A 25320-nucleotide genomic window follows, 5' to 3' on the forward strand; every position below is an offset into this window, starting at 1 on the left:
AAACATTAGGTGATTCTAAATATATCTGACAGTCAGATTAATCTACAATAACAACCCAACAATAGGAAAACAAATAAAGAGAGGAGAACCTCTTTGCTCTTTGGATAAACTGAATGCAAGGCCCAGGCAGAGCCTGATGCTTTCTTCCAGTCTCACCCTGAAGCATCCTGTGACAGAAGCTTCTGTCATTATCAAGACACAAGAAAAAGGAAAAATAATATAATTTATAAAATTGAGTGATTAGTAAATTTTGCTCCTTACACTCAAGAAAGAAGAAATTAGTGAAATTAATATAGCACTTTTGCATTCTTTCTAGAGGATGACCATAGTTGCTGAAAACTTAGCAGGGAAAAGTATTCATTACTGTAAATTTTATTATGCTGAGCTGGAACATCTCTGCTATGAGTAGAGGCTGAAGGAGCTGGGGTTGGTCAGCCTGGAGAAAACTCTGAGGGGTCCTTAAAGCTGCCTTCTAATACATGAAGGGATCCTACAGGAGGCTGTAGAGGGGCTTTTGTGTTTCTAGCAATAGAATCAACCAGGTTGGAAGATACCTGCAAGATCATCCAGTCCAACCTATCCATCCAGCAGGTGGTGAGACTCTAGAATAGGTTGCCTTCTCCCTGTGAGTGTTCAAGGACAGATTGGATGAGGCCTTGAGCAGAGAGTGTAGTTGAGAGGCATCACTGGCCATGGAGGGGAAGCTGGAGTCGATCTCTGAGGTCACTTCCAAAGTAAGCCCTCCTATGATAATTAAAGGGTGGATATAATTTGTGATTAAATTCTATGAATTTTAGTTTTCAATTGTCCCATGTGAGTGATATTGGAAGAAATTATCTTGGCACACATGAGCAAAAATTAATATGCGTGGTGGCAATCCTTTTTTTGGTTTGTTTTTTTTTCATCCTAAGAAAATAGTTCATAAAACAGAAGATATCTGAGGTGTACCAATCTTAGAAGATATTAATTCTATTTTGGAAAAGTATTTTAACCAGATTTTATATATATATATATATATATATATATATATATATATATGCAGAGGAAAAAATGGATGTGCATTAGCATAAAGCTTTATTGACGTAACATGTAGATGATGTAGTAAGCCTGTGTAGACTTACTACCAGGTAGCAAGGCAGTAAGAAAGAGTTTAAAGACTGTTCTGAGTCTGTAAGCCCCTGAGGTTTACATCACTAGGAAGGCTATTGTCAATGATAAAGAGGACTACAAGAGCTTTCTTTCCAAAGAGTTTCAAATCTCACTGTGGCTTCTGGACATGCAAAAAGGCATTGATCAAAGAGAAACCCATCAAAGAGCTTCTGGTTGTTAGGGTCTTCTACAGAGAGTGGAAATGGGTGGCCACAGCAGCAGCAGCTGCTGCTGCTCACACTCTGAGTGCCTCCCCAACTCTCTGCAAATCGGTGTGTCCACTGCAGCTGAGATGGGAAAGCAAGCAGGTGATAAATCTAGCTTTAATTCGTTCTAAGGAAGAAAGAGTTAGCAAGGCACATATTGCTGTGCCAGGTCAGGAGCATCCTGAAGCTTGGGGATATAATATCTGCCATTAAGGTAAAAATACAAGTTTAGAGAATTAAAGCCAGATCCTCATGTTTATGTAATAGGTGAATTTGGACATTGAGTTTAATGTTAAGTCTTCTTGCTGTTGTTTTAATTATATAAGTTATTTTCGGGACACAGATTATTGTCTTCAAAAGCTGTCTCTATTTGATTAAAAAAAACCCAAAACCAAACCACAACCAACAAACAAAGCCAAACAGAATAAGGAACATTAATCTTAAGCACAAAAATTATATAAATTGTGTGTTGGTTTTTTGTGTTGGTGCTGTTGATTTTGGTTTTCTGGTGATTTTTTAGATATTCTTGCTTACTAAAAATGTTTTAGAGGTAGCAATTTGTGTATGTGTGTGTGCTTACAATGATTCTCTGGTGAGACAGTGGGTAGAATAATTCTTGTAGAAACAGGCATCTTTGGAGATGAGGTGGTAAGGAAAAAGTGAGGTTTACTTTGTTAGCATGAATTATGTCTCAAATTTAGCACCTAAACTAGGAGATCCTTCCTTGTCAAGAAACACCACCCACAAGGAAACGTTTTTTTTTGCTTCCACCAGTTAAATCAAGGTCATTCTGTGTCTGTAACTTTCCTTTGAGAAAAGATTTAAGGGAATGAACTCCTTCTCAGTCTTCTGTCACAACTCAACACAAAACACCTTTCTTGTGCTAAGTTTCTCATTTCTATTATTTTGGTGATTTGAGCAACCAATTATCCAAATTAATATGATTAAGCAATTGAGTTACTAATTTAGCAGTGGTGATGAATTCAACTTCATTACCATGTTGTTTCATTCACAATTTAAATACTGAACTCATAGCAGACAGCCTGTTTGGAGATGTAGGAATGTGGTTGTGAAAAATACAATCTGTGGGTTTATTCTTACAAATGTGGCGCAATTTGTTTGATGCATAATTAAAAAGCCCCTTCTATATTTTCAGGAATGATCATGGAGCAGGTATTTAATGTATTTTATAGCTTTCTAAATACCATAAACCATAATGAGATACAACAGCATTCCCAGATGTATTCTCAGATTATAATGTAGTGTATTGCAAAACCGGAAAGTTAATATGTGACAAAACCTTTAATCAAAGAGTCATAGGACCACAGAATGGCATAGGTTGGAAGAGACTTTAGAGATCATCTGCTCTGACATCCCCTCCATGGGCAGGGATACCTCTCAACTAGACTCAGCTGCTCAAGGCCTCATCCAGCCTGGCCTTAAATACTTTCAGGGAGGAGACATCCACAGCCTCCCTGGGCAGCCTATTACAGAGTCTCATCACCCTTGTACTGAAGATCTTCTTCCTAGGATCAAGTCTAACCCTGATCTTCCTCAACTTCAAATCATTCCTTCTTGTCCTATTGCTAGATGCCCTTCTGAAAGTCCCTCTGCAGCCTTGCAGTAGGATCCTTTCAAGTACTGGAAGGCAGCTATCAGATGCCCCCAGGAGTCTTCTCTTTTCTGTGCTTAACAACCTCAGCTCCCATAGCCTATCCTCATAGCAGAGCTGCTCTAGCCCTTGGATCATCTTTGTGGCCCTCTGAACCCACCCCAACAGTTCTTTGTCCCTCTTACGATGAGGACACCAGAGCTGGATGCAGTATTCGAGGTGGGTTTCCACAAGAGCAGACTAGTGGGTCAGAATCCTTTCTGTTGCCCTGCTGGCCACACTCTTGATGCAGCCCAGCACACAATTTTCCTTCTGGGCTGCATGAGTGCACTGCCAATTCATAGTAAGTTCTCATCAATCAACATCCCCAAGTCTCTTTCTTCCGAGCTACTCTCAGCCCACTCTGCACCCAGCCTGGGTTTATGCCTTTGTATGTGATGGATGGTTTGACAGAACGTGGTCTTAGGCTTTCCTTAGTCTTCCTGGTGTGGAAATGATTGTAGATTTAATTTTTAATTGAATTGGAGCTCTCTTGTGAAGCTCAGCACTGTGTGGCAGCCCGACAAACCGCAGTAATGCGGTAGCTTTTGATCTCTTGCCCATATGTTTTGGCACCTATATCGAAAGGACTTTGAAAGAGTCTTATGTGGAACTGATATCTTGACTGCACATAAGGAAATGAGTGATTGTATTTTTGCTGGTGATAGTCTCTCTCAAATTTGGAACTGGGTTCTCCAAAGTGTTTGCTGGAATAACATTTATATACATATATATTTATGCATATGTGTGTGTATACACATAGTAAAGTATATCATAGAATGGTTTAGGGTGGAAAGGACTTAGGAGATTATCTGCCCCCGCTATGGGCAGGGACACCTCTCAGCTAGACTTGGCTGCTCAAGGCCTCATCCAACCTGGCCTTGAAGTCCCCAAGGAGGAGGCAGCCACAGCCTCCCTGGGCAGCCTATTCCAGAGTCTCAACCTACTCTCTCTCAGCTTCAAAGCATTCCTTCTTGTCCTATTGCTAGACATCCATATGAAAAGTCCCTCTGCAGTCGTCCTGTAGGATCCCTTCAGACATTGGAAGGCAGCTCTAATGTCTTCCTGGAGTTTACTCCAGTACTTGAGCAACCCCAGTTCCCTCAACCTATCCTCACAGCAGATATGTCTGCATGTATATGCATACAAATACCTTCCCTATGTATTCTCCTTAATTTTGCAATGGAAGGGCAGCCTTGGGTTGGTTACAGATTTCAAACACCACATCTGTATCATGTAACATATGAGTCCACCTTGTCCCCCCACAAAATTAGCATTGTTGAAATTGAAAGGACAGGTACTTCATGTCAGAAACATCAGAGAGATACGTGGCTAAGGCACAGCTGTGTGTATTTTGTAGCCTGGATCCTGAGACAGAAGTTAGTTCTTTATTTTAGTTTTTTGGGGGTTTGGGGTTTTTTTGTTTGCTCAAGGGCAAAACTCTGGACTTTAGAGAAAAGATCAGAACTGAAATGCTTTTAGTGACCACGTGGAATACTCTTTCCTCCTTATAATGTGTAGTCAAAGTGCCACAGAGGTTTGCTCTTCAGATGTAGCCTGAAGACATCACAAGCTGCTGAAAGTGTAAGAAAAAGTGCCCGAGGGCATGTACAGAGTAAGTTTGCAATGTCTGGTGTCACATTCTGTATTTAATGGCTACTGCAGTAATCCTCCTGTAGACTTTTCCTTTCTGATCAATCACATCAGTCGTTGTCATCAACAGGGTGGACAAATCTTTCTCTGCTCTTTTACTTCAACTGAGACCATGACTTCTTCCCACTGTACTGACACCTAACGAAAGAGGAAACTACCTCCCGACTTCATTGTTGTAAACAAACAGCACATGAAATGATCAGGAATAGTAACCTGCAGGCTGTTCTATCTCCCAAATGGTTTCTTTGCTCATTCTGCTATTGTACAAAGCAAACATTGCCATTTCAAATGCTGAAAAGGCTTATTTATTTTGTAAGTAATAATACAGAGGTGGTGACTCTGCAATCTCCAAATAGGGTTGTGTGGTGACACAGAGAGAGTGGGTGCTATTAAAAGCTTGACATTTATCACTCACAGTGTTTAAATTTATCGTGGTATTTGTGGCATTTGACAATCTAAGTATAGAGAATGCCACAAATACCACAAAACAGATAAATATTGCTGTGAAAACCCCAAGAAACTGCCGGTGGATCTTTGCTAAGCCTGCAGTGCTCTGTTCTGTAAATACATTGCAGGAGCTGCTAGGTGGAAATTTCTTGGTATAGAAAAGGACAAAAATGTTTGTAACGCTTTATGATAGGCTGAGGGAGATGGAGTTGTTCAGCCTAGAGGACACTCTGGGAGGACCTTAGAGCTGCCTTCCACTACCTGGGGGAATCCCACAGGAAGGCTGCAGAGGGACTTTTCATAAGGGTGTCTAGTGAACGGACAAGGAGGATTGGGTTGAAGCTGAGGGAGAGTAGATTTCAACTGGATCTTAGGAAGCAGTTCTTCAGTAGGAGGGTGGTGAGACTCTGGAATAGGCTGTCCAGGGAGGTTGTGGATGCCTCCTTCTTGAGAGTGTTCAAGGCCAGGCTGGATGAGGCCTTGAGCAGCTGAGTCTAGTTGAGAGGTGTCCCTGGTCATGGAGTGGAGGTTGGACCAGATGATCTCTAAGGTCCTTTCCACCCTAAGCCATTCTGTGATTCTATGATTCTTTTTCTTGTCTAGTTAGTCTAAAAGGCCTTCTGCATAGGAAATATTTCTGCATGTCTCTCTGTAGCATCCAGAGCAATGGAGACCATATCAGACTTTGAGTGTCTTAGAGTTTATTAGCTTTAAACTAAATCATAGCATATCATTCACACAGATCAAATGGAGTCTGTCCAGTGCAAGAAGTTTAGGAAATTTCTTCCTTGGAAAACATGCCAGGTATCTTGTGACAACCCCTGTGCAAATATTGTTGGAAAAAAAGAGAATTTCAAGCAGGAAGTCATTCTCTAGGAGCTCTACAGCTTCATTTAAATCTTGAAGGACAAAATGAATATAATGAATAACATTGTGCACTTAAGAGACACAGAAAAAACATAGAATCATTGAACGGTTTGGGTTGGAAGGGACCGCCAAAGGTCATCTAGTCCGAGCCCTGTGCAGTCAGCAGGGACCAACTAGATCAGGTTACTCAAAGCTTTGTCATGCCTGACCTTGAACATGGCCAAGGATGGGGCCTCAATCACCAACCTGGGCAACCTGTTCAAGCGTTCCACCACCTTCATGGTAAAGCACTTGTTCCATGATTTTTCTCTGCAGGTAAGCCATGAAGATAACAAAGTGCGTAATGGAACTGTTTTTAATTCACATAATAAATCAGGTTTAATGGTGGTAGAGATGGTAAAGGCTTTGTCTTTGAACAAATGCAGCCATATCTGTGACCAAGATCTTCATCTCTGGTGATAGTGCAACTGATTCCTTAACAAGACTCTACTCTTGTTGGACAACTCTAAGCCAAGAGTTAGACTATTTCCCTGCCAAGGACTAATTGATACTGACTATTTGATTAGCTTTTAAGATTTTTGACTGCATCCGGTTACAGCAGATGGCACTGAAGAGTGTAGAATTAAATTCTTAGGCTATGGACAAAACTCATGTGTTAAAAGTCCTGCTGCAGGTCTTTGACAGGAACTCTTCACATGTATTTTGCATTCTCATGAATTTCCCAGCTCTTTCCACAAGCACAGTCTGCCTGACATGAACAGTGGAGGGATGGATGATAAGGAAAGAAGCTACCATATATGACTTCAGTCATTTCAGTAATGATTTAAAATTTGCCCAAATCACAGGAAAGTTCACCTCTGTAAAAATCTCTGGAAAGGTGGAATGTATTTTGCTTCAGTGAGTATCATTTTGGAAGACCAGAACTTCAGCTATAACTTGAATGTATGCCAAAACTGCTGCATTGAGTTGTAAGGGCCAAATTCTCAGGTCAGATAAATGAGAACACTGCTCTTGTTTTGAAGCCAGTGATGCTAGGAGGACTGTATAAAGTAGGAGAAGATATGTCTCTTTTCTTTAACAGTTGTTTTTTTTTTCCTTCCCATGCTATAAATCTCCAGTGCTTGTTTCTAATTAACCATTTAATGCAGGGTCTGAAAGGAGTCAAGTGGAGACACTCTCTAAACTTGGCTTTGTGAAAGGGTGCTTAATGAGGTGTACAGAAGGGCTGTGGTTAGGAGCTTGAGAGAGGTTCTCCTCCCCCTATACTTTGCCCTGGTGAGGCCACATCTCGAATATCGTGTCCAGTTCTGGCCTCCTCAGTTCAAGAAGGACCTCAGGGAACTATTTGAAAGAGTCTGGTGCAGTGCCACAAAGAATGATGAAGGAAGTGGAATATCTTCCTTATGAGGAAAGCCTGAGGGAGCTGGGGTTCTTGAGCTTGGAGAAGAGGAGACTGAGGGCTGCTCTCATTTATGTTTATAAATATGTAAAGGGTGAGTGCTAAGAGCTTGGAGCCAGGGTCTGCCCAGTGATGTCCCATGACAGGACAAGGGGCAGTGGGTGGAAGCTGAGGCATAGGAAGTTCTATCAATTTTTTTTTTTTCCCTGTGAGGATGCCAGAGCATTGGAACAGGCTACCTAGGGTGGCTGTGGAGTCTCCCTCTCTGGAGATATTCCAGCCCTGCCTGGATGTGTTCCTGTGTGATCTGGTCTAGGTGATCCTGCTCTGGCAGGGGAGTTGGACTGGATGAGCTTTCAAAATCCCTTCCAGCCCCTAATATTCTGTGAGTTCTCAAACTATATATCTTGGTCTAGATCCTAGCATGATCTGCTGCAGGTGTTGAGAGCTAACTTAAGTTCTGCTGTGTGCACTTTTTGAGTTTATCATGTTCACCAAAATGATGGGAGGGTTATGTGTTAACTGCACACTTCTGAATATAGTTCTTGATTTCTGAGAAAAATTATTTTCATAATAATATCAAACATAAGAAATCCTTTTATGTTCTCTGAAGTTAGAATACCATGCCATGCAGTCTTACAAACCCACTTGTAATTTGAGTCATGTATTGCTTTAATTTTGTCTTTTCTACCTGTATTGTGATTTAGATCTTCTATTTGTAGGTTCACTTAATTAAAAATGAAAATATTTTAACAAGCTCTGCGTGGCCACTCTAGCAGTGCACTTGATTTATTCCAAATGTGTCTGTCCTACCATCTATGAGAGCAATCACCACTGTCCTATGACACAGGTGTATGCCGCAGGCCAGTTACCATGGGTAATAGGGTAAGAGAAGGGGAGAAAGCTTGATACAAGTTCCAGTTTATTACACCCAAGCATGGGCTTATATACTTTCTATCAGAAGGCTACATAACAGGGTTACAAATTATGTTAGACTCTAATTGGTTACATACATTTGGGTTAGAACTACGTTAGGATTACACGCTAATTGCTAGGATACATTAGTTACTTATTTCTTATCTTCTAACAAGGCACAATAACTTTTCTTAGCAAAGTTATATTATCTTAGTCCTTCAGAGGCTATGTCAACTTAGAAGCATAGAATCAAGCAGGTTGGAAGAGACCTCCAAGATCATCCAGTCCAACCTATCCCCCAGCCCTAGCCAATCAACTACACTGTGGCACTAAGTGCCTCATCTAGTCTTTTGTTGAACACCTCCAGGGACGGTGCCTCCACCACCTCCCTGGGCAGCCCATTCCAATGGCAATCACTCTCTCTGGGAAGAACTTCCTCCTAACATCCAGCCTATACTTTCCCCGGCACAACTTGAGGCTGTGTGCCCATGTTCTGTTAATCCTAAGGAGACAGTTATGGCATCTAGGTAAGAAAACAGGCACCAAATTGTACCAAGCTGTGAAGGCCATAAAAAAATTAGATTAGATTCAAGGCCTCTTGTTTTACAAACCACATTTCTTTCAGAGGCACTTTGATCCTACACTTTCACCCAGCTCAGCAGCCTGCTTTCAAGCCCACAGCTTGTGCTTCAGCATACCAAATTCAGACATTTCTATAGAGTCACATGTAACATTACTATACCCAACTGGTGTATTTATGGATTCATAGAATGGTTTAGGTTGGAAGGGACCTTAGAGGTTATCTAAGTTCCAACCTCCCTGCCGTGGGCAGGAACACCTCTCATTAGACCAGAGTACTTAAGGCCTCATCCAACCAGGCCTTGAACATCTCCAGGAAGGAGCCATTCATGACCTTCATGAGTAATCTGTTCCATATTGGTGCTTACTAGCTCTGGAAAGATTGTTTTTCTCTTCTGCCAGAAAAAAGAACAACGAAAAATCTTTTATGCAATTATTTTGATATATATTGCTCTGAGCCACTTTCCCAGGGAAAAGAGAAAACAATATTCTGCTTTACACTATGCTTGGTTTTTGTTTTTTTTTTCCCCAAAGCCTTCTCAAAAACTGAAGAAATCCATGTTATTAGCAAAGGCTAATCAAGGAGGAGAGACCTATAAAAGGCGAAACTCCATCCCTTTTCTCTGCTTAAGGATATTATTGTCATGGCACCGGTAGGAGGCTTGCCACCCAATTTCCTTTAGCTTGCTGGTCACATTGTCTTTTGCAGTGAAATACGCTGTATTAAGTACATTTTCCACTCAAGAGCAACTCTGCCTACATGGTGTGTGTGACTCATCCACCTGTCTCATTGGTAATCTTTGGGTTAATTGATCTGTTTGAGCTCATGTTTTCTCTCATGCCTTGTTTGTCTTTATGGCAGTCATATTTGGATTTCACACATTCATTTGTTGCTATACACAGTGCCTGCAAGCCAAAGAAACGAGTTGCACTGACATTTCAGGTAGCATGACTCTGGACCTTGATAAAGAGCTAGTGCAATTAAACTAAATATGCTTCACAAATATTTATTAAAGCCTTGTGGAGACTTGACTATCATGCTTTTTTTCTCTCCTCCTCTGTGCTACCCTTCCTGTAAACCTCTTCTTTTCTATAACAGAACTTCTGCCCCAAAGCAGATCCTTTTAATCAAAGAAATGTATGAAATAATGAAATGTATTGAACACCACTAATGAAATAAATCAGATCAATAATTTATCCATGCCTTTTTGACGTGCTACTTATTTACACATATGTTTTTAAACAGGTAGTAGGATGTCCCTGCTGAATGCAGGTAGATTGAACTAGATGACCTTTGGACATCCTTTCCACCCCAGACCATTCTTTGATTCTATAATGCATGGTGAAATCAGGGCTGGAAAGCTACTAGGCTTTTATTCCTCAACTTCAGAAGAGGTCTGGTTTTGAGGAAACACTGGAGAACAGCATCTCAACATGAAGCCTTGAAAATCCTCTCTGCAAATGCGCTCTGTGCAACTTTCATCTATTTTAGCCATGCAAAAAATCTTCATTAAATCTAGATCTTAGGGGTCCTGGTTCTTCTGTTTAGCTGATTCACTGTAATCAGTTCTTCCTGTTAGGCAGATTTAACCTGCCAGGGGTGAGAAGAGTCCTCTGTAGACTCATAAGTTTCCACCAACAAGTCTGTATTCCATCTTGACTCTGTGCTGAAGAAGAAAAATCTGGATAGGGAAAGGGAAGTTTTCTGTCCTGTGTCAGGAGACGTGACCTCCTCATTAATTTCAACACAGCCTGAGTGCATCTGCCCCGAGGAATTTCTGTCCAAAATGGTGATATTTTGGAGGGGGTGACTGAAGAAAATAAAATTCTCTACTACTTTTATAGACAAGTAGAGATCTGCAGGTACATAGGCTTGTGTCATGTACAGATGGATACAGCAACAGATACATACAAATGCAAGAGATGTTTCAAAACCTGAAAAAAAACAAACCAAAAAACAACAGAAAATGTAGATAAAACACAGAGTAGTAGTTGAAGTAAAACTTAGTGACTGATGAAAAATAGCAGGTGATTAAAAATGTATGCATAAAATATTTGCTCATCTGCTGCTTAGTGCAAATGTATGACAGTGTTCTCATTCTCTTGTAGCCTTTGAAGTTCAACAGATAAGCGTTTTACATGGCAGACTCTACGTTTCAAGGTGTGTTTCAGATGCTCAGCCTGGCAGGAGGTGGGTAATTGAGACTTTCATTTTCCTTTGATCCTAAGCTTGGTGTAGAGTTAGGCAAGCACTAGTGGGAAAGGTACCCAGGGATGATCCAAGGCACTGTTTAGCGCTGTTAGTGCAAACCAGTCTACTGATATCCGCCCCGCAAGCCTCCTGATAATGTCAGAAAGAAGACGTGGATAAGGTAAAGAAAGTTACATCTTTGCACTCTACTTTACAGAATCACAGAATGTTAGGGATCAGAAGAGACCTCCAGAGATTGAGTCAAACCCCACCACCCCTCAAAGCAGGATCACTTGGGGCAGGTCACACAGAAATGCATCCATGTGGATTTTGAAAGTTTTCAGAGAAGTAAACTCTGCAGCCTCTCTGGGCAGCCTGTTCAGTGCTCCAGCACCCTCTCTTTCCCACCCAGCACCCTCACTTTCCCACTCACCAGGGCAGACACAGCTTTAGATTCTGAAAATCATGGAGGATGATACCATAAAACATTGATTATTGTTTTTTTTCCTTCCCTATAAATAATTCATTGTTTGGTTATGTTTCTTATGGGAAAGCAGTCCTCACATTTTTTTTAAACATGAACGTGTGAAAGAGGCAGAATTTGTGAATCTAAACCACAAAATAAATGTCTGATTAGAATGAGGACATATTTGCATAGGATGTGTATAAACCAATGAACCCTTCAGCAAATCTGACCCTATGTGAGAAATTATGTGGGTTTCACTGTTATCTAGTACTTCCAGTACCATAGCAACATTAGACATAAGGCTGATGTGTCTTTTTTTTTTCTTAAAGACAGAAAGAGACCTTGTGTAACTGTAGGTGAATCATTTGATTTATCTTTTTTTTCTCTTGTTGTGTCACAAATCCTTTCCTGCAGCCTAGTCAAATGTACAACATCTCTAAGAGACACTGGGAAATATGAATGGAATCACAGCTTAGGCCTTTTGATTCACAGAAAAAAAACCCTGATATTCCAGATTTGCTTTTGCTCCATTTTGGAACAGAAGCATTACAGAAATTTAACTAAATGTTCATCCTGGAAAACTTTTTGTTTAGGAAGGTTTAACAAATGGTGTTCTGAAAACAAAGCATGCTCCACAGCACCCAGCAGATGCTGTTTGCTGTAACAGTTGTGGAACTCTCAAAAATGCCAGTTTAAATCATCACTCGTGAAACTCCAGATATGCATTGATTGGGAAGGGGCTGAGAAACTATTCTGCCTCTAGGAATCACTATTTGCTGGTGAACCTCTGCAGACCTATAGAGTAGACTAACGATTTGAGACTAACAAATTGACACTTCTGAATGTTTGCAAGATTTAAATTCACTTGAAGACTATTTTTATTTAATTAAAAAGAAATATTCCATGATTTCTACAGAATGACTCTATAATCTTGATTCACACACACTAATGGCTCTGAAAAGAAAACTCAGTAGCACTTTCCTGCAGTCATACCTGGGGCAAACTCTAAAATCACATTGAATTTCTATATATTCTCCCCGGACAGGCCATTTGTAGCACCTTTATAATCTTATGGAAGAGGATTCTTAGAGAACTGGAGTTCCTATGGAATCCTCTATTAAGTATCATTTCATATTTATTTTTTCCTATGGATTTCTCTATTAAGTATTATTATTTTTTCCTATAGATTCCTCTGTTTAATATTATTTCATATTTCCCTTTTCCTCTGACTTTATTATATAGTATTTATTTTTTTTCCTATGGAATTATCTAGTAAGTATTATTTCATATTTCTTTTTTCCTAGGGATTTCTCCATTAAACTTTATTTCATATTTATTTTTTCCTAGGTATTTCTCTGTTAAATGTTGTTTCATATTTTTTCCTATAGATTTACCTGTTAAATATTAGTTCATATTTCTTTTTGCAGCCTGTCATGCAAAATAAATACTAATCACAACACATGCACAAATACATGTATTTCCACACATATGTGTGCACACATACCTTCATATATCTGTAATGCATTTAATGTCAAATATGTTTCACACACTTTTATTGAAGCTGTAGAATCTTTGCTCTTCTCATTGCATTCACTGATAGACTTTACTTTCAAATTCATCATTTGACTGCCATAGTTATTTTAAGGGATTGTTCAGCCTGGCTTCTGAAGGGATGCTTTAATGTAATGTGGATTCCCCTTTGAGACTGCTGAGATGAGGAGGGAGAGGATGAGAGTGAGGAGCACCAGGAACACTGAACACATATGGTGGTGTAACAGTCAAAACAAAGGAAATCAGCTGTGCTGTAAATCACATCACTGAACTGCAAGCAGCTGGGACTGTAGAGGTTCAGCACTTGGACGAAGACAAATGTAGACAAGGCAAAGCAAAACAGTAGGTCTGAAAAGGGAAGCTTGATGTAATGCATTCATACTGAAATACTGCAGCATGATTTATCCTTTTTCTCTCTCTCTCTTTTTTTTTTTTTCCTCCCCCCTCTGTGGAATAAAAGAGGCATCAAAATGCTGCTTGGAGTTCCCGCAGAGATGACTCCTATACTATTAGAATAGAAAAGATATAGAATCACAGACTGGCAGAGGTCAGAAGAGATTTGTCAATATCATAGAGTCCAACTCCCCCAGCCAGAGCAGGACCACCTAAAGCAGATCATGTAGGAACATGTCTAGACAGGCACAGAAATTATCGATCAAATAGGATCTATCTGACCATATTTTTTGATGGTTTGGATTTTCTGAAGCACTCATTAACTTCTCCATACCACAATGTAAGTTAATAATATGTAGTACTATAATTACATCTACTTGAGTTTATTCTGATTACAAAAAGAGGAAAATAAGGTTTGCCAAACTGAATCTCACCAACATTGGTTCTGGCATAGTGGCTCTTTGATTTGCTCTACTCATTTAAGCTTTATCACATGTATCTTTGAAAGTATAGACTCTATAAAATCACAATAATTTATCAGTGAAATAGCATTTTAATCCTATATTTAATTTATTGTTATGTTGGTACATAGCATATTTCTTTGTGTTGTTACAATGTGTACTAAGTCTGATTATGTGGGATCCTTCATACTCCAAGGTATTTTTTGAAAGCTCTGCTTTTAGAGAATGTGACTTTAAAGTACACTGTAATTGGAGTTGCATAACATTTGCTCAAAAATTTATGCTTAGAATCATAGAATGGTCTGGGTTAGAAGGGACCTCCAAAGGTTGTCTCGTCCAACCCCCTGTGCAGTCAGCAGAAACATCCTCCACTAGATCAGGTTGCCCAGCGCCCTGTCAAGCCTCACCTTGAATATCTGCATGGATGGGGCCTCAACTATCTCTCTGGATGAGCTGTTCTAATGTTCCACTTGTTTCTAACATCCAACCTAAATCTCCTTTTGTTTCAAACCATTGTCCCTCATCGTGTCTCTCCATCCTTCCTGTAACCCCCTTCAGGTACTGTTATTAGGTGTCCCTGGAGCCTTCACTTCTCCAGGCCAAACAATCTCAGCTCCCTAAACCTGTCCTCGTAGTGGAGGTGTTCCAGCCCCCTGATCATCACAGTCCACAATGCTGTGTTACTGGATATTTTAACACAGTGTGAGTGATCTTTTGAGACTTGTGAAAGGCAGGAGGGAAAACCAAGAGACTGGCAGCAGGTGATTTGGCCCCTGGAATACTTCTTTTATATTTCTTTCCAAAGCCTGTCAATTTGTAGGGATTTGATTCAGTGAAGTTCTCCTTCTAGCTGCAGCCTATCTGCAAATGAATCAGAGCTTACTGGCAGGAGTTTGCAAGAAGTGCAGACCCTCCTGTACTGGGAGCTGTATAGATGCTAGAACAATGTGCAATTCCTATTCACTATGTAGGCCCAAATTACTTCCAAGTATTAATTCATCTAGGAGATGGTCTTCCTGACAAGACATTGAGGAAACTTGAGAGATTTTGTCTGTCAGGAAATAAAATATTCTGTAACTAGAAAAGTGTGATGCTGAAATTTTGTTTTATAGTTGACAGGCATTTTAAAGTCTCTTAACTCAGAATATTGAGGAATATTTGCTGCATACCTGCCCTCTTCATGAATATTTCTCATACTGGCCCTCCTAGCAAGAATAGTTATGGAACAACATGACGTACTAGCACTCATTTTAAAAGCTTGTGAATATTCATGGATTTATTCTTTCTTTACTGACAACATTCATGGATTTTCTAAAGAATTTTTCGTTTATAGCTATCTTCAGTTGTAGATGTGGAGCCCTGGTGCAGAAGTCAGTCTTAATATGATTATTAGGATAACTGAGTGCTTTGTCTGTTCATGCATTACAGAAAGACCTGAATTCTGTGCACCTGACACCGTCCTATTTTCAAGTGTGTGTAAAAGCAGATTGTGTCCCATCCTTACAACAAGTAACACTAGTGGTTGCCCTGCTGTTGGCAGCTTGGGCACAAACATTGCTGATTAAATATGAAGAGTGTGCTACACATTTCTTTACAGCAAAAGCACTTCTTGAAATAGTTCTTTCTCTTAGGTAGGCCTGAGGTCATTAGTACAGCCAGACCTTGTACCTTTTGGGAAGTCTCTGCTTTTCTGTGGTGTGAAAGGCTGGAGTTGTCTTTGAAAGGATTTTCGTTTGAGAATCAAAAGCACAGAGAAGTATTTCTTATTAAGATGGACAGAGCAGCTGACTGCAGCTAGGATTGCACTCACACAGTGGGGGCAGAATGTATGCAGAAACACTCCTTTTAATGAGGACCCAAGTGTAGGTGGAAGCAGATGACCTAGATGATTTTATGAATAAAAGATATAATCTGATGCAATCATTTCATTAATACACACATGGCAGCAAATGAAAACAGAGCACAGCAGATGGCTCTGAGAGGTCTTAAAAAGGCATTTTCATTTTATAGCTAATGACTTAGATTTCATGGACTACACCAAATACTAGCAGAGAGGAAGCTCTTCTCATATCTGTCTTCCAAAGAAATCTCTACCACTTTAGGAAAGTGATGCTGAAAAAATGTCTGTTTTGTAACTTTAGCTAGAAAATGCCATCACAAAGCAGATGTCACAGAAACTTCTAAAAGAAAACCTCCTTATTTTCTTCAGTAATAACTCATACTTTTCAATTAAAAGCTTTTTGTTTGCTCCCAGTTTTCTACACTGAGTGAAAGCAGTGGTCAGCAATACAATAAGGAAATGCAGTTATTTGTTGTGCGGTTTTGGTGTTCAAGTAGGATGTTTATTTATTTGCTACAATCCAGTGGCAACAACTGGAGGTCATCAAGGTACTGAAAGTATGTGGCTTTATTTTAAGATAAAATCTTTGGAATAGATTTAGGATTAGTATAAAACTTTAAAAGAAAGCAGTACATTGAAAGGCTTGTGCAAGATCTGGACTATATTTTTACATTAGTAAACCTAATAACAAAGCAGGGGAATGCTGTTTTTAGCACACTGCCTGACAGCAGGTATGGCACTGCCATGTGGCTTCTTCATCCATATCTAGTTATGCCATCCATGTCCAGACGGCAGGCAAGCTGACAGGAGAGCTAAACATGCCATCTCTGCTTCTAGTCTGATCCACTCTTCACTTGAGGGCTATGCAGCCTATGACATCCGATGGCTCTCCCCAGCCCTTCACAAAGCCAGATCAGGGCAAAGGGGATGGAGTTCTTAGAGTGAATCAGGCCTACAGCTTCTTAGAGACAGATTAACGTCTGTTTGGTATCAGACTGAGGACACACACAGTCTTGTTCTTCAGACTTACTACAAGGTTAGCGTAGTCTATAGTATTTTATCAGGAACTAACATTGCACCAGCAGCATCTTTGAATGTGCAGGCTCTGAAGTTTTCTTTTTGCAAAGCTTCTTTCAGCTCCAAATAGGAACAGCAGAGTTCATACTAAATTTTGTCTGAAGAGGAACACACTCTTTTTAGATGCACAGCAAACAAAAATACACTCTCCCACTCAAAAACCTGTGCATGGAGTGGGAAGCTGACTTTGTTTGCTTCACATGCAACTAACAAAAATACTGAGTAAGACAGGCTTGGTCCTGTGCCAACTGGTATTGCTGCTTCTTTAGGAGATGGCTATCTGTAAGGTAGGGGACCTAACGCTTTGCTAATCCTGAGTGCTTGTGAATGAAATGTAGGCATGGTTTCCCAACACGAATGCCATACACTGTGCAATATAAATCCACAGCATTCTTGGCAGCCTGCTGCTCTGCAAATCCTGACTTTGCCATAGGCTGAAGCATTCAGGGAAATGGTGTAAAACCATTTAGAAGCTGAAATTCTTTCTTGCAATCATGAGTAGACATAGTCTGAGCACTCTGTGACTTACACTATTTGTCAGGTGAACCCACGGACGGGTTGCTGTTATGTGTGTAACAGACATTGGGAATGAAAACAATTACATTCTTCACACACCTTTCACTGTTAACACAAAACACTCAGAGAATTGAACATTGGTTCTCCTTATTCCTATTTGGACAATGTCAGGCCTCAAATGAAGGACAGCAGTTCATAGTTCCAGAAATTTTACATATAAGTTTGAGATATATCAAATTCCTCTGAGTTTTCCAGGCACTTAGAACATGTTAGCATCATGAAAGAGACTCCCAAACTGAAATGATTTTTTCCCTTCAAACTCACAAATGTCTGAAACTCAGTAAACTTTTGGAAGTCTAAGGCATGTGAATATTGTTTGGGTTAGGTTACTGTTAAAAGAACAGAGTTCAGCTATTGTGCAATGAGATGCATGTCCTGAAAGAGCAGGCCTGAATCCATATAATTTTATGCCACATTTAAAACAAAAGTAATTTCATAGCTATGCTTTATGATGGACAGTGGCACTGAGTGCACCCTGAGCAAGTTTGCTGATGACACCAAGCTGTGTGGTGCAGCAGACAATGCTGGAGGGAAGGGATGCCACCCAGAGGGACCTGGACAGGCTGGAGAATTGAATTGAATCAAATTGTTCTTCACAGACTCCTGATAGGGAGAGAAGAAAAATCTACCAGTGTCTGTGCAAACAGAGATGTACTCCCTGATCTTCTCTTATTTGATACTTAATTCAATGACCTGAGGATCCAGTCAGGCAGCTGATCAAGTATCATGTGAATCGGAGACCATCTGCACACTCCAAATGAAAAGACAACAAACCTTGAGGTGTCTAAACCACACAGACCTCCTCTACAAAGATGAGACACGGTCCCATCTATTCAGGAAGCATTTAACACCATTAATACCACATGAAACTGGTGCATGAGAGAGCTGCAAAGAACACAAAGGACTTTAGGATGGCCTGAGCAGTTCTGCTTTGCAAAGAGACTGATTTTACTGAGTTATGATCAGACTGGCCAGATTTTTTCTTAAGTTATTAATGAGGCTAGTTGAGCAAAAGCACTGCAGATATGAAGCAATACTTGATCTTTTTGGAAATAAACAGAATGTGTTTTATGTTTCTGCACCAGGGAATGGCCAGTTCCAGTAGGTGCCAATGCTTCCTGTGGAATTGTTCAGCAGTGTCTCAGGTACAGTTTCTAAAGGTATCTGTAGCATAAAAAGATTTTGAACATAATGCACTAAAATATACGGACTGATTACAATGCAGGGATTTATTCACGATACTTTGTTCTTGTGCTGTTTAGAGATGCTCCGTGTGAAGATTTGATGTTTTTCCTAGCATAAATCCAGTCTCAGTGTAGGAATTCTCTGATATGACAGGATAATATCTTTAATTTTTCCTTAGTGATTATTATCTCTGTAATCAGGGGAGAACAAAGATGCAGTTTTCAGTCCAGCATCTCCCAAGGGTAAGCAGTTGTAACAGGTGAGGTTACTGCTGTACGACAGGGTTGTTGTGTGCGCGGCAGAAGGGGGCCGGTCTCTGACAGAGAGGCAAAGCCCAGCAGCCCTCGGAAATCGTCGCGGCAGCCGGGCGGCCTTCTCTGGAGGGGTCACGGTGTCATAGGCACGCCTTTGACCATCTTTTCAAACCACCGTCAGGGGGGCAGAGTGCGTTCCCCCCACCCCGAGTTGCTCCGGCGGGGCAGGCCGGGCCGCGGCAGGCTTCGAAAGGTATGCCGGCGGGCGGGTGTCGCGGCGGCAGAGGGTGCCGGACCGAGGGGTTCCGGCAAGCAGGCACTAGGTAGCAAAATGAGCTTGGTGTCAGCTGGGGCATCTCTTCCTCCGCCCTCCCTCCTCCTCCTCATTTACTTATTTATTTTATTTTATGGCATTTATTTATTTATATTCACCGGAATAAGAAAAAATGAGAAAATCCGAGCGCTGCTTTTGGCTGCTCTCCACCAACCTGTCAGTGACGCAAGCGGAGACTACTTAAAGGCAGATTAGAGGCAGCAAGACATTAAAAGCCAACCCTCCTCCCGCCGCGCCACGAGCCGCGCGGCCCGGGCCGCTGGCCACCGCCGCGGAGCCCCGAGCCCAGCCGAGTCGAGCCTAGCCCAGCCCACCCGAGCCGAGCTGAGCCGAGCAGAGCCGAGCCGAAAGTCGTCTGCAGTGCTGCCGCCTCCAGCCGCCCTCCCGCCACCGGACTGCGGGAGGTGGAGAGGGATCGTTCTCTTGTTTGTTTTTCCTCCCGCTGAGAGAGAAAAAAAAGAAAAAAGAAAAGAGGAGGAGGGCAAAAGGGAAGGAAGAAGCGAAGAGAGCCTCTCCGCTTGCCAAAGTCTTTGTCTCCGGATGAACAGCGATGGGGGAATGGACTATTCTAGAGAGGCTACTGGAAGCTGCCGTGCAGCAGCATTCTACTATGATAGGGAGGTAAGGGCTACAGGGGAGCTATGGGGGGACGCGGAGGGGGCCCCGTCTGTCCAAGCGGGCCGGCCAGCGGCACACGCCGGCTTCCTGCGTGCGGGCCAGCCTGCACGCCCGGGTTTGCGGTCTGTGCTTTCAGTGCGTGTGTGCCGCACAAGTCACCGAGGCGCGGGGACACTGCGAGCGTCGCCGTCCTTGTCCCCGAGGAGCTAGGGGGCAATGGGCGGTCATCGGGCTGTCCGGCGGCCGGAGCAACGCCGCGCCGCTGCCTCTTCGTGATCCCGGCGGCCCTGACGGCCCGTGCGACCGCTTTGGATCCACGGGGAGGTCGGGGGCGGGGTGGGGGGAGCGCTGACCGCCGCCCGAGCTTTTTGGCGGCGGCAGATTCGCGTGGCCGCGCCGAGGCTGGGCGACCGCTGCGCGGGTGCGGGGCTTCAGCCGGTGCCCGGGGGTCGGTGGCGGCCGCCGGCGTCGCAGGCGGGAGCCGCTCTGGGGGCTGCGGCGGCCCCGGGGCCCGGTCAGCACTGGACAGCTCCCGGCCGCGCGGCAGCGGGGCGCACTGATGGGCTTCTCTGTTCCAGGATCCTGCTGACCGTGGTGGTGATCTTCAGGATACTCATTGTGGCCATTGTAGGGGAGACGGTGTACGATGACGAGCAAACTATGTTTGTCTGTAACACGCTGCAGCCAGGCTGCAACCAGGCTTGTTACGACCAGGCTTTCCCTATTTCTCATATAAGGTACTGGGTGTTCCAGATCATCATGGTGTGCACTCCCAGCCTTTGCTTCATAACGTACTCTGTTCACCAGTCTGCTAAGCAGAGGGAACGGAGGTACTCCACTGTCTTCCTCACCTTGGAGAGGGACCAGGATTCAATGAAGCGTGAGGAGAGTAAGAAAATCAAGAACACAATTGTCAATGGGGTGCTGCAGAACACTGAGAACTCCACCAAAGAGGCAGAACCAGACTGCTTAGAAGTGAAGGAAATCCCCAATCCTGCTATCAGAACTACAAAGTCAAAGATGAGGAGGCAAGAAGGCATTTCTCGATTTTATATCATCCAAGTGGTCTTTCGAAATGCCCTAGAGATCGGATTCTTAGTGGGACAGTATTTTCTGTATGGATTCAATGTCCCTTCCATGTATGAATGTGACAGATACCCTTGCATTAAAGAAGTAGAGTGCTATGTCTCTAGACCCACTGAGAAGACTGTGTTCTTGGTGTTCATGTTTGCTGTCAGTGGGATTTGTGTGGTGCTAAATTTGGCAGAACTGAACCACTTGGGCTGGAGAAAGATCAAAATGGCAGTGAGAGGAGTACAGGCAAAAAGGAAATCCATATACGAAATCAGAAATAAGGACCTGCCAAGAATGAGCATGCCTAACTTTGGCAGGACTCAGTCAAGTGACTCAGCTTATGTGTGAGGCTGTGACAGAACTGAAACACTGTGCCAGGTGGAACAGACCCAGATACCATTAGAGAAAGGTACATTGCTTAGGCAAGCATTTTATCAAACCACCAAGAAAGCCATTAAGGTATTGGATCTGCACTTACTGAACTAGCTGCAAAACGCAGTGCTATGTAAAAGACTGAAAAACCAGCTCTAAAAACCATGCTTGATCTAGCCTTACAGCACAGCTACTATTATTCCTACTTTTCCTTCAAATGATTGGGTGTTATCTGTCGGTGGAGCGGCTTTTCGGTCGTCGTTAGGATGGGTTTGCAGTCTGGACTGTCTGACTAATCGTTGTAAACGTCTAGAATGTTGATATTAAAAACTTGAGAGGATGCTCTCTGTGGGGTGGGGTAGGGAAAACTGTTGTAGCCTGCAGTTGTCAGCATGTTTTCAAAGGAGGTTACGTGCACCATAAGGAACCTGACCACAGCTCAATCAGGATATCTGAGTTCACCTATCTCACAGATGTCTTATCTTATTTTGCTTGTCTGAATCACAGAGTTTATTCCTGGTGTGTATTAATAGCTATTTTCTATCAGAGTTTGTGCACCAATTAGTTATGCTAAACAATAAATGCTGAATATAATTTTGCCATTTTTTTGGTTTGCCTGTCCACACACACACAGACACACAGACACCCACACACCAGAGACCTTAATTATCTTCATTAGTTGTGATCTACAAAATATATCAGGATGTTTCTGTTCTTTCTCTAATAAGTACATGAATAAGATGGAGTTGGCTCATACCAACCTAGTTAAGTATCTAGCTACAATCACCTATGATGACACACATACCAAAGGAACAGAGTTCATTGCTTTTAACTGTGAATATATCACCTTTCCTCTGCTCTTATTTATATAAGTGCCATACTTGAAACATCTAACTCTGTACTTAGTTGAAAGGTTGTCTTGGGATACCAGCTGGAATAAAGCAATTTTATACTCTCCTTTGTTTATTTTATGCTATTTGTTTAGTCATTGCAATGGTATATATATATAGAGATATATATAAGCAGCTCAAATCTCTGTTGGTAAATAAAGTACTTGCCTTTTTTTTCTCCTTCTACCTTTATTTTATTTATTTTAAGCCAGAGAGGTTTATTCTTTATTATTGTATACAATGTAGAAGTGTACAGGGTCAAAATAATTGACTTACAATTGCTCTTCAGGGTTTAAAGTGTCTTGTTGATATTCTAAACTCTTAAGTGACAAAACCTGTGAAATCAAGACTATTTGTTATGTCTGTTTTCCTCCTTAAGCAAGCTTCTTCTGTCTTTAAAGCCTGATCCAAAGCCCACTGACACCAACAGCCTTCTTTCTGCTGACACTAAGGGCAGCACAGTTGGCTGCCAAGGTCACTCTGGGAATAGCCAGAATACATTTACCTATAAATGAAACAATTGTAGCTTTTTGACAAGGAATCCATAGAGTAACTTCCTCTTTCCTGCCTACAGCTGCTTGAAGAAATAAACTGATCATGTCCCGTCAATTTACTGATAAGCCACTGGGGCAGTCATAAATAAATCTCTGCTAACAGCAAACATTTTAGTACAGGATACTAAGTTATATATAAGGCGCTTTTAAAAATTATTATTATTATTATCCCCACTGAATTAAACAGAAAATATCCCACTGGCAACAGTGGGAGTTGGATCAGGACTAAAAGAAACCAAAAACCATACAAGTGCATTCCTAACTAAATAGTATCTGCCCTTTAAATGAAAGGGCCAAAATGGTGCTGAAAAATTTAGAGGTACTTTATAACACAAGGAGGAGATGGGCTCAGAGTCACAAATGGCCTTTGATTGTATTTTATTTCAGTCTTGAACATGGCTTTTATTGTCTTTTGGCTTGGAGATAATGCATATAAGTCTTTTCCTCTTGGCTTACAGTAAATACCTTAAAGTTCCATTCCTGTGGTTTGCCAGCATTGGCACTTTAAAGAAAATGTTGATTAATTCTTAGATGGTCTCTTCGTTATCAGTTTCATCTGTGGTTCTTTTGTTGTTGCTGTTGTTGTTATTTTGTTTCCCATCCGCTGCGAAACACAAAAGGACTTTGAGATTGTGTCGTGTTTTTAAAGATTTTAAACAGTACTTTTTTTCTCTTACGTGTGTAAAATGATCAGGTTTTCCAATTTCATTATGCAGACCTCTACAGACGGGTTTCTCAAACGGTTCTTTGTGATATAAATGCACACTGATATTGCTAGTTGACTGCATGCTCACTGGAAAACTGCATGTTATTTTTAGAAGGACAACATGGCAGCTAAAAATCTCCATCTGCAATATAACAAGCTTCTGAAAATTGTTATTTCACACACACACACACACAAAATCCAATTCTGATTTTAATGTTGCAGAATCCTGGGATGGTTAAAAAATAAATCTCCTTTTGAGTAGGTATGGAAAGAAAAAATGTTGTTTGACAGTCATAAGCCTTGCTTTGATGCTGAAGAAATGAGAGATTGTTTGCAAAGGGCTTGATCTGGTGCCAATTAAAGTTGAAGGAAAAACCTCACACTGAATTCACTGGGCTTTGGTTCAGGTTCAGCATAATTTCCTGCTAGGCAGAAGCCCTAATGCATGTTATTTCCAGTGGCTGCATAGTAGTGTTCTGTCAAACTCTAGTGTATGTGCATGTTTTGAAAGCTGTAAGGTTTTAATACCTTAAAAATTCTTTAGGTAAGCCCAAGAAAGTATCTGTTTATAATAGTCGATGTCAGTTCACGCATTTATTTTTACACAGTTGCACAGTTCGTTACTCCAGTAGGATGGGATTCTTCAACATTCCCCTCAGAGAAATACAGCAGGAAACTCAAATGTTAATTTATGCAACAGGGTCAGTGATAAAGTAGGCAAAGACTCCTACTCTGATCAACAAAACTCCCAGTCTCCACATCTACACTAAATAGAATATGGCTTTTCACATTTCAGAAGAGAAATGAATTGGTGTCAAGAAATCAGTTGGTTTTAATCTTCCTTTTACAACTGCTGTTTTAAATTTCTTACCACTTGCTCCTTTGTAACGGACAAGAGAAGCATTGCTGACACTTCTTTTGCCAATGTGTAACCTGAGAGTCAAATGACTGATGCTAATGGACTGTTTGCATGGAAGCTGACTGTTCATTTACAGAATAAATGCTTTAACGTGGTCACGGCGGTGGGAAAAAAAGTGTGTTAAATGGACAGAACTGTGTGAACACAAAGCTGAAGGGCACATTACTGGCCACTTAAGGTCTTGCTTCTGGCTCAGTGAAATAAATTAGTCTTGCCATTGACATCTGTGGAAGAACCAGATATTAAATTGGAAAATCGAGTTGATGTTTGCTTTATTCATTGTATAACCTGTTTTGTACCGGATGGATGGTCGGTGTTATGCCATCATACGTGCAAGCATAAAATTGCTGTTCCCTAAGCTCTTCTGGAAAACTGCAGTAGAATTTAATGCACTCTGTTGGTTCCCTTGGAATTTTTAAATTTGCATAAAAGAATTCTCTTGTTTAGTTTTTACAGAGGCTTGATCTTGTGCTTCTCAAACCCGTGTGAGTTTCAAAAAGTATTTTACATAAGGTTTTTGAACCATTTCACTAGGAATGGATGGATGAATTGAAAGGAGATTCTGGAATGAGTTGTTGGTTTTTGGGTTTGGTTTGCTTTTTAATAAGCTCCTTTTTTTTTTAATGATGAAAACTTGCTACGTTTTTAGGTGGGAAATCCAAATTGACTGTTCCCATAAATAATCCCATTCTAGAAACTGTTGATTTTCAAGAAATCCAAGGGGTTTCATTTTTCTTAAGCAAAACCTGAAGGAGATGATCAGCTGAGATTCTGTGAATGAATCACTGAGGCTGTGCAATGGGTTTTAGTTTCTTTTATGCTACAGAAGCCAAAAGCACTCAGAAGCTCCAAAGATGGCTCAGTGCTTGTGCTGTGTTCCGTCTGACAGGGTAACTGCTGCCATGTAGAGCCACAGGAAAAGGTGCACATCAAACGTTAAGGTTAAAAGTGAGGAAGAATTATTTTCATCCACATCTTAAAGAATACATTTCT

At 41.4% G+C, this 25320-nt stretch overlaps 1 protein-coding gene across 3 annotated transcripts; it reads left to right on the forward strand.

The window, feature by feature from the left end:
- Window positions 1-1502: 1502 nt before the first annotated feature.
- On the forward strand, window positions 1503-24586 carry GJD2 (gap junction protein delta 2). 3 transcript variants are annotated; one of them, XM_064148114.1, is made up of 6 exons: window positions 1503-1569; window positions 10976-11057; window positions 18507-18566; window positions 18889-19113; window positions 19302-19815; window positions 20391-24586. In XM_064148114.1, exons 5-6 carry the CDS (start codon window positions 19745-19747, stop codon window positions 21232-21234), a joined length of 915 nt encoding a protein of 304 aa, XP_064004184.1. In that variant the 5' UTR covers window positions 1503-1569; window positions 10976-11057; window positions 18507-18566; window positions 18889-19113; window positions 19302-19744; the 3' UTR covers window positions 21235-24586. The 3 variants fall into 3 exon arrangements, with proteins under 3 accessions (XP_064004184.1, XP_064004162.1, XP_064004171.1); XM_064148092.1 differs by having other exon boundaries at window positions 18889-19815; XM_064148101.1 differs by lacking the exon at window positions 18889-19113.
- Window positions 24587-25320: the final 734 nt, after the last annotated feature.

The sequence above is a fragment of the Pogoniulus pusillus genome, chromosome 1 (assembly GCF_015220805.1).
Source record: "Pogoniulus pusillus isolate bPogPus1 chromosome 1, bPogPus1.pri, whole genome shotgun sequence".
Classification (NCBI taxonomy): Eukaryota; Metazoa; Chordata; class Aves; order Piciformes; family Lybiidae; genus Pogoniulus; species Pogoniulus pusillus.

Excerpts from the sequence above, each read along its gene's own strand:
- GJD2 (XM_064148092.1), top strand. The coding sequence starts at position 19,745 with ATGGGGGAATGGACTATTCTAGAGAGGCTACTGGAAGCTGCCGTGCAG. Across the intron at positions 19,816-20,390 it reads CATTCTACTATGATAGGGAG|GATCCTGCTGACCGTGGTGG; the intron begins GTAAGGGCTACA and ends TCTCTGTTCCAG.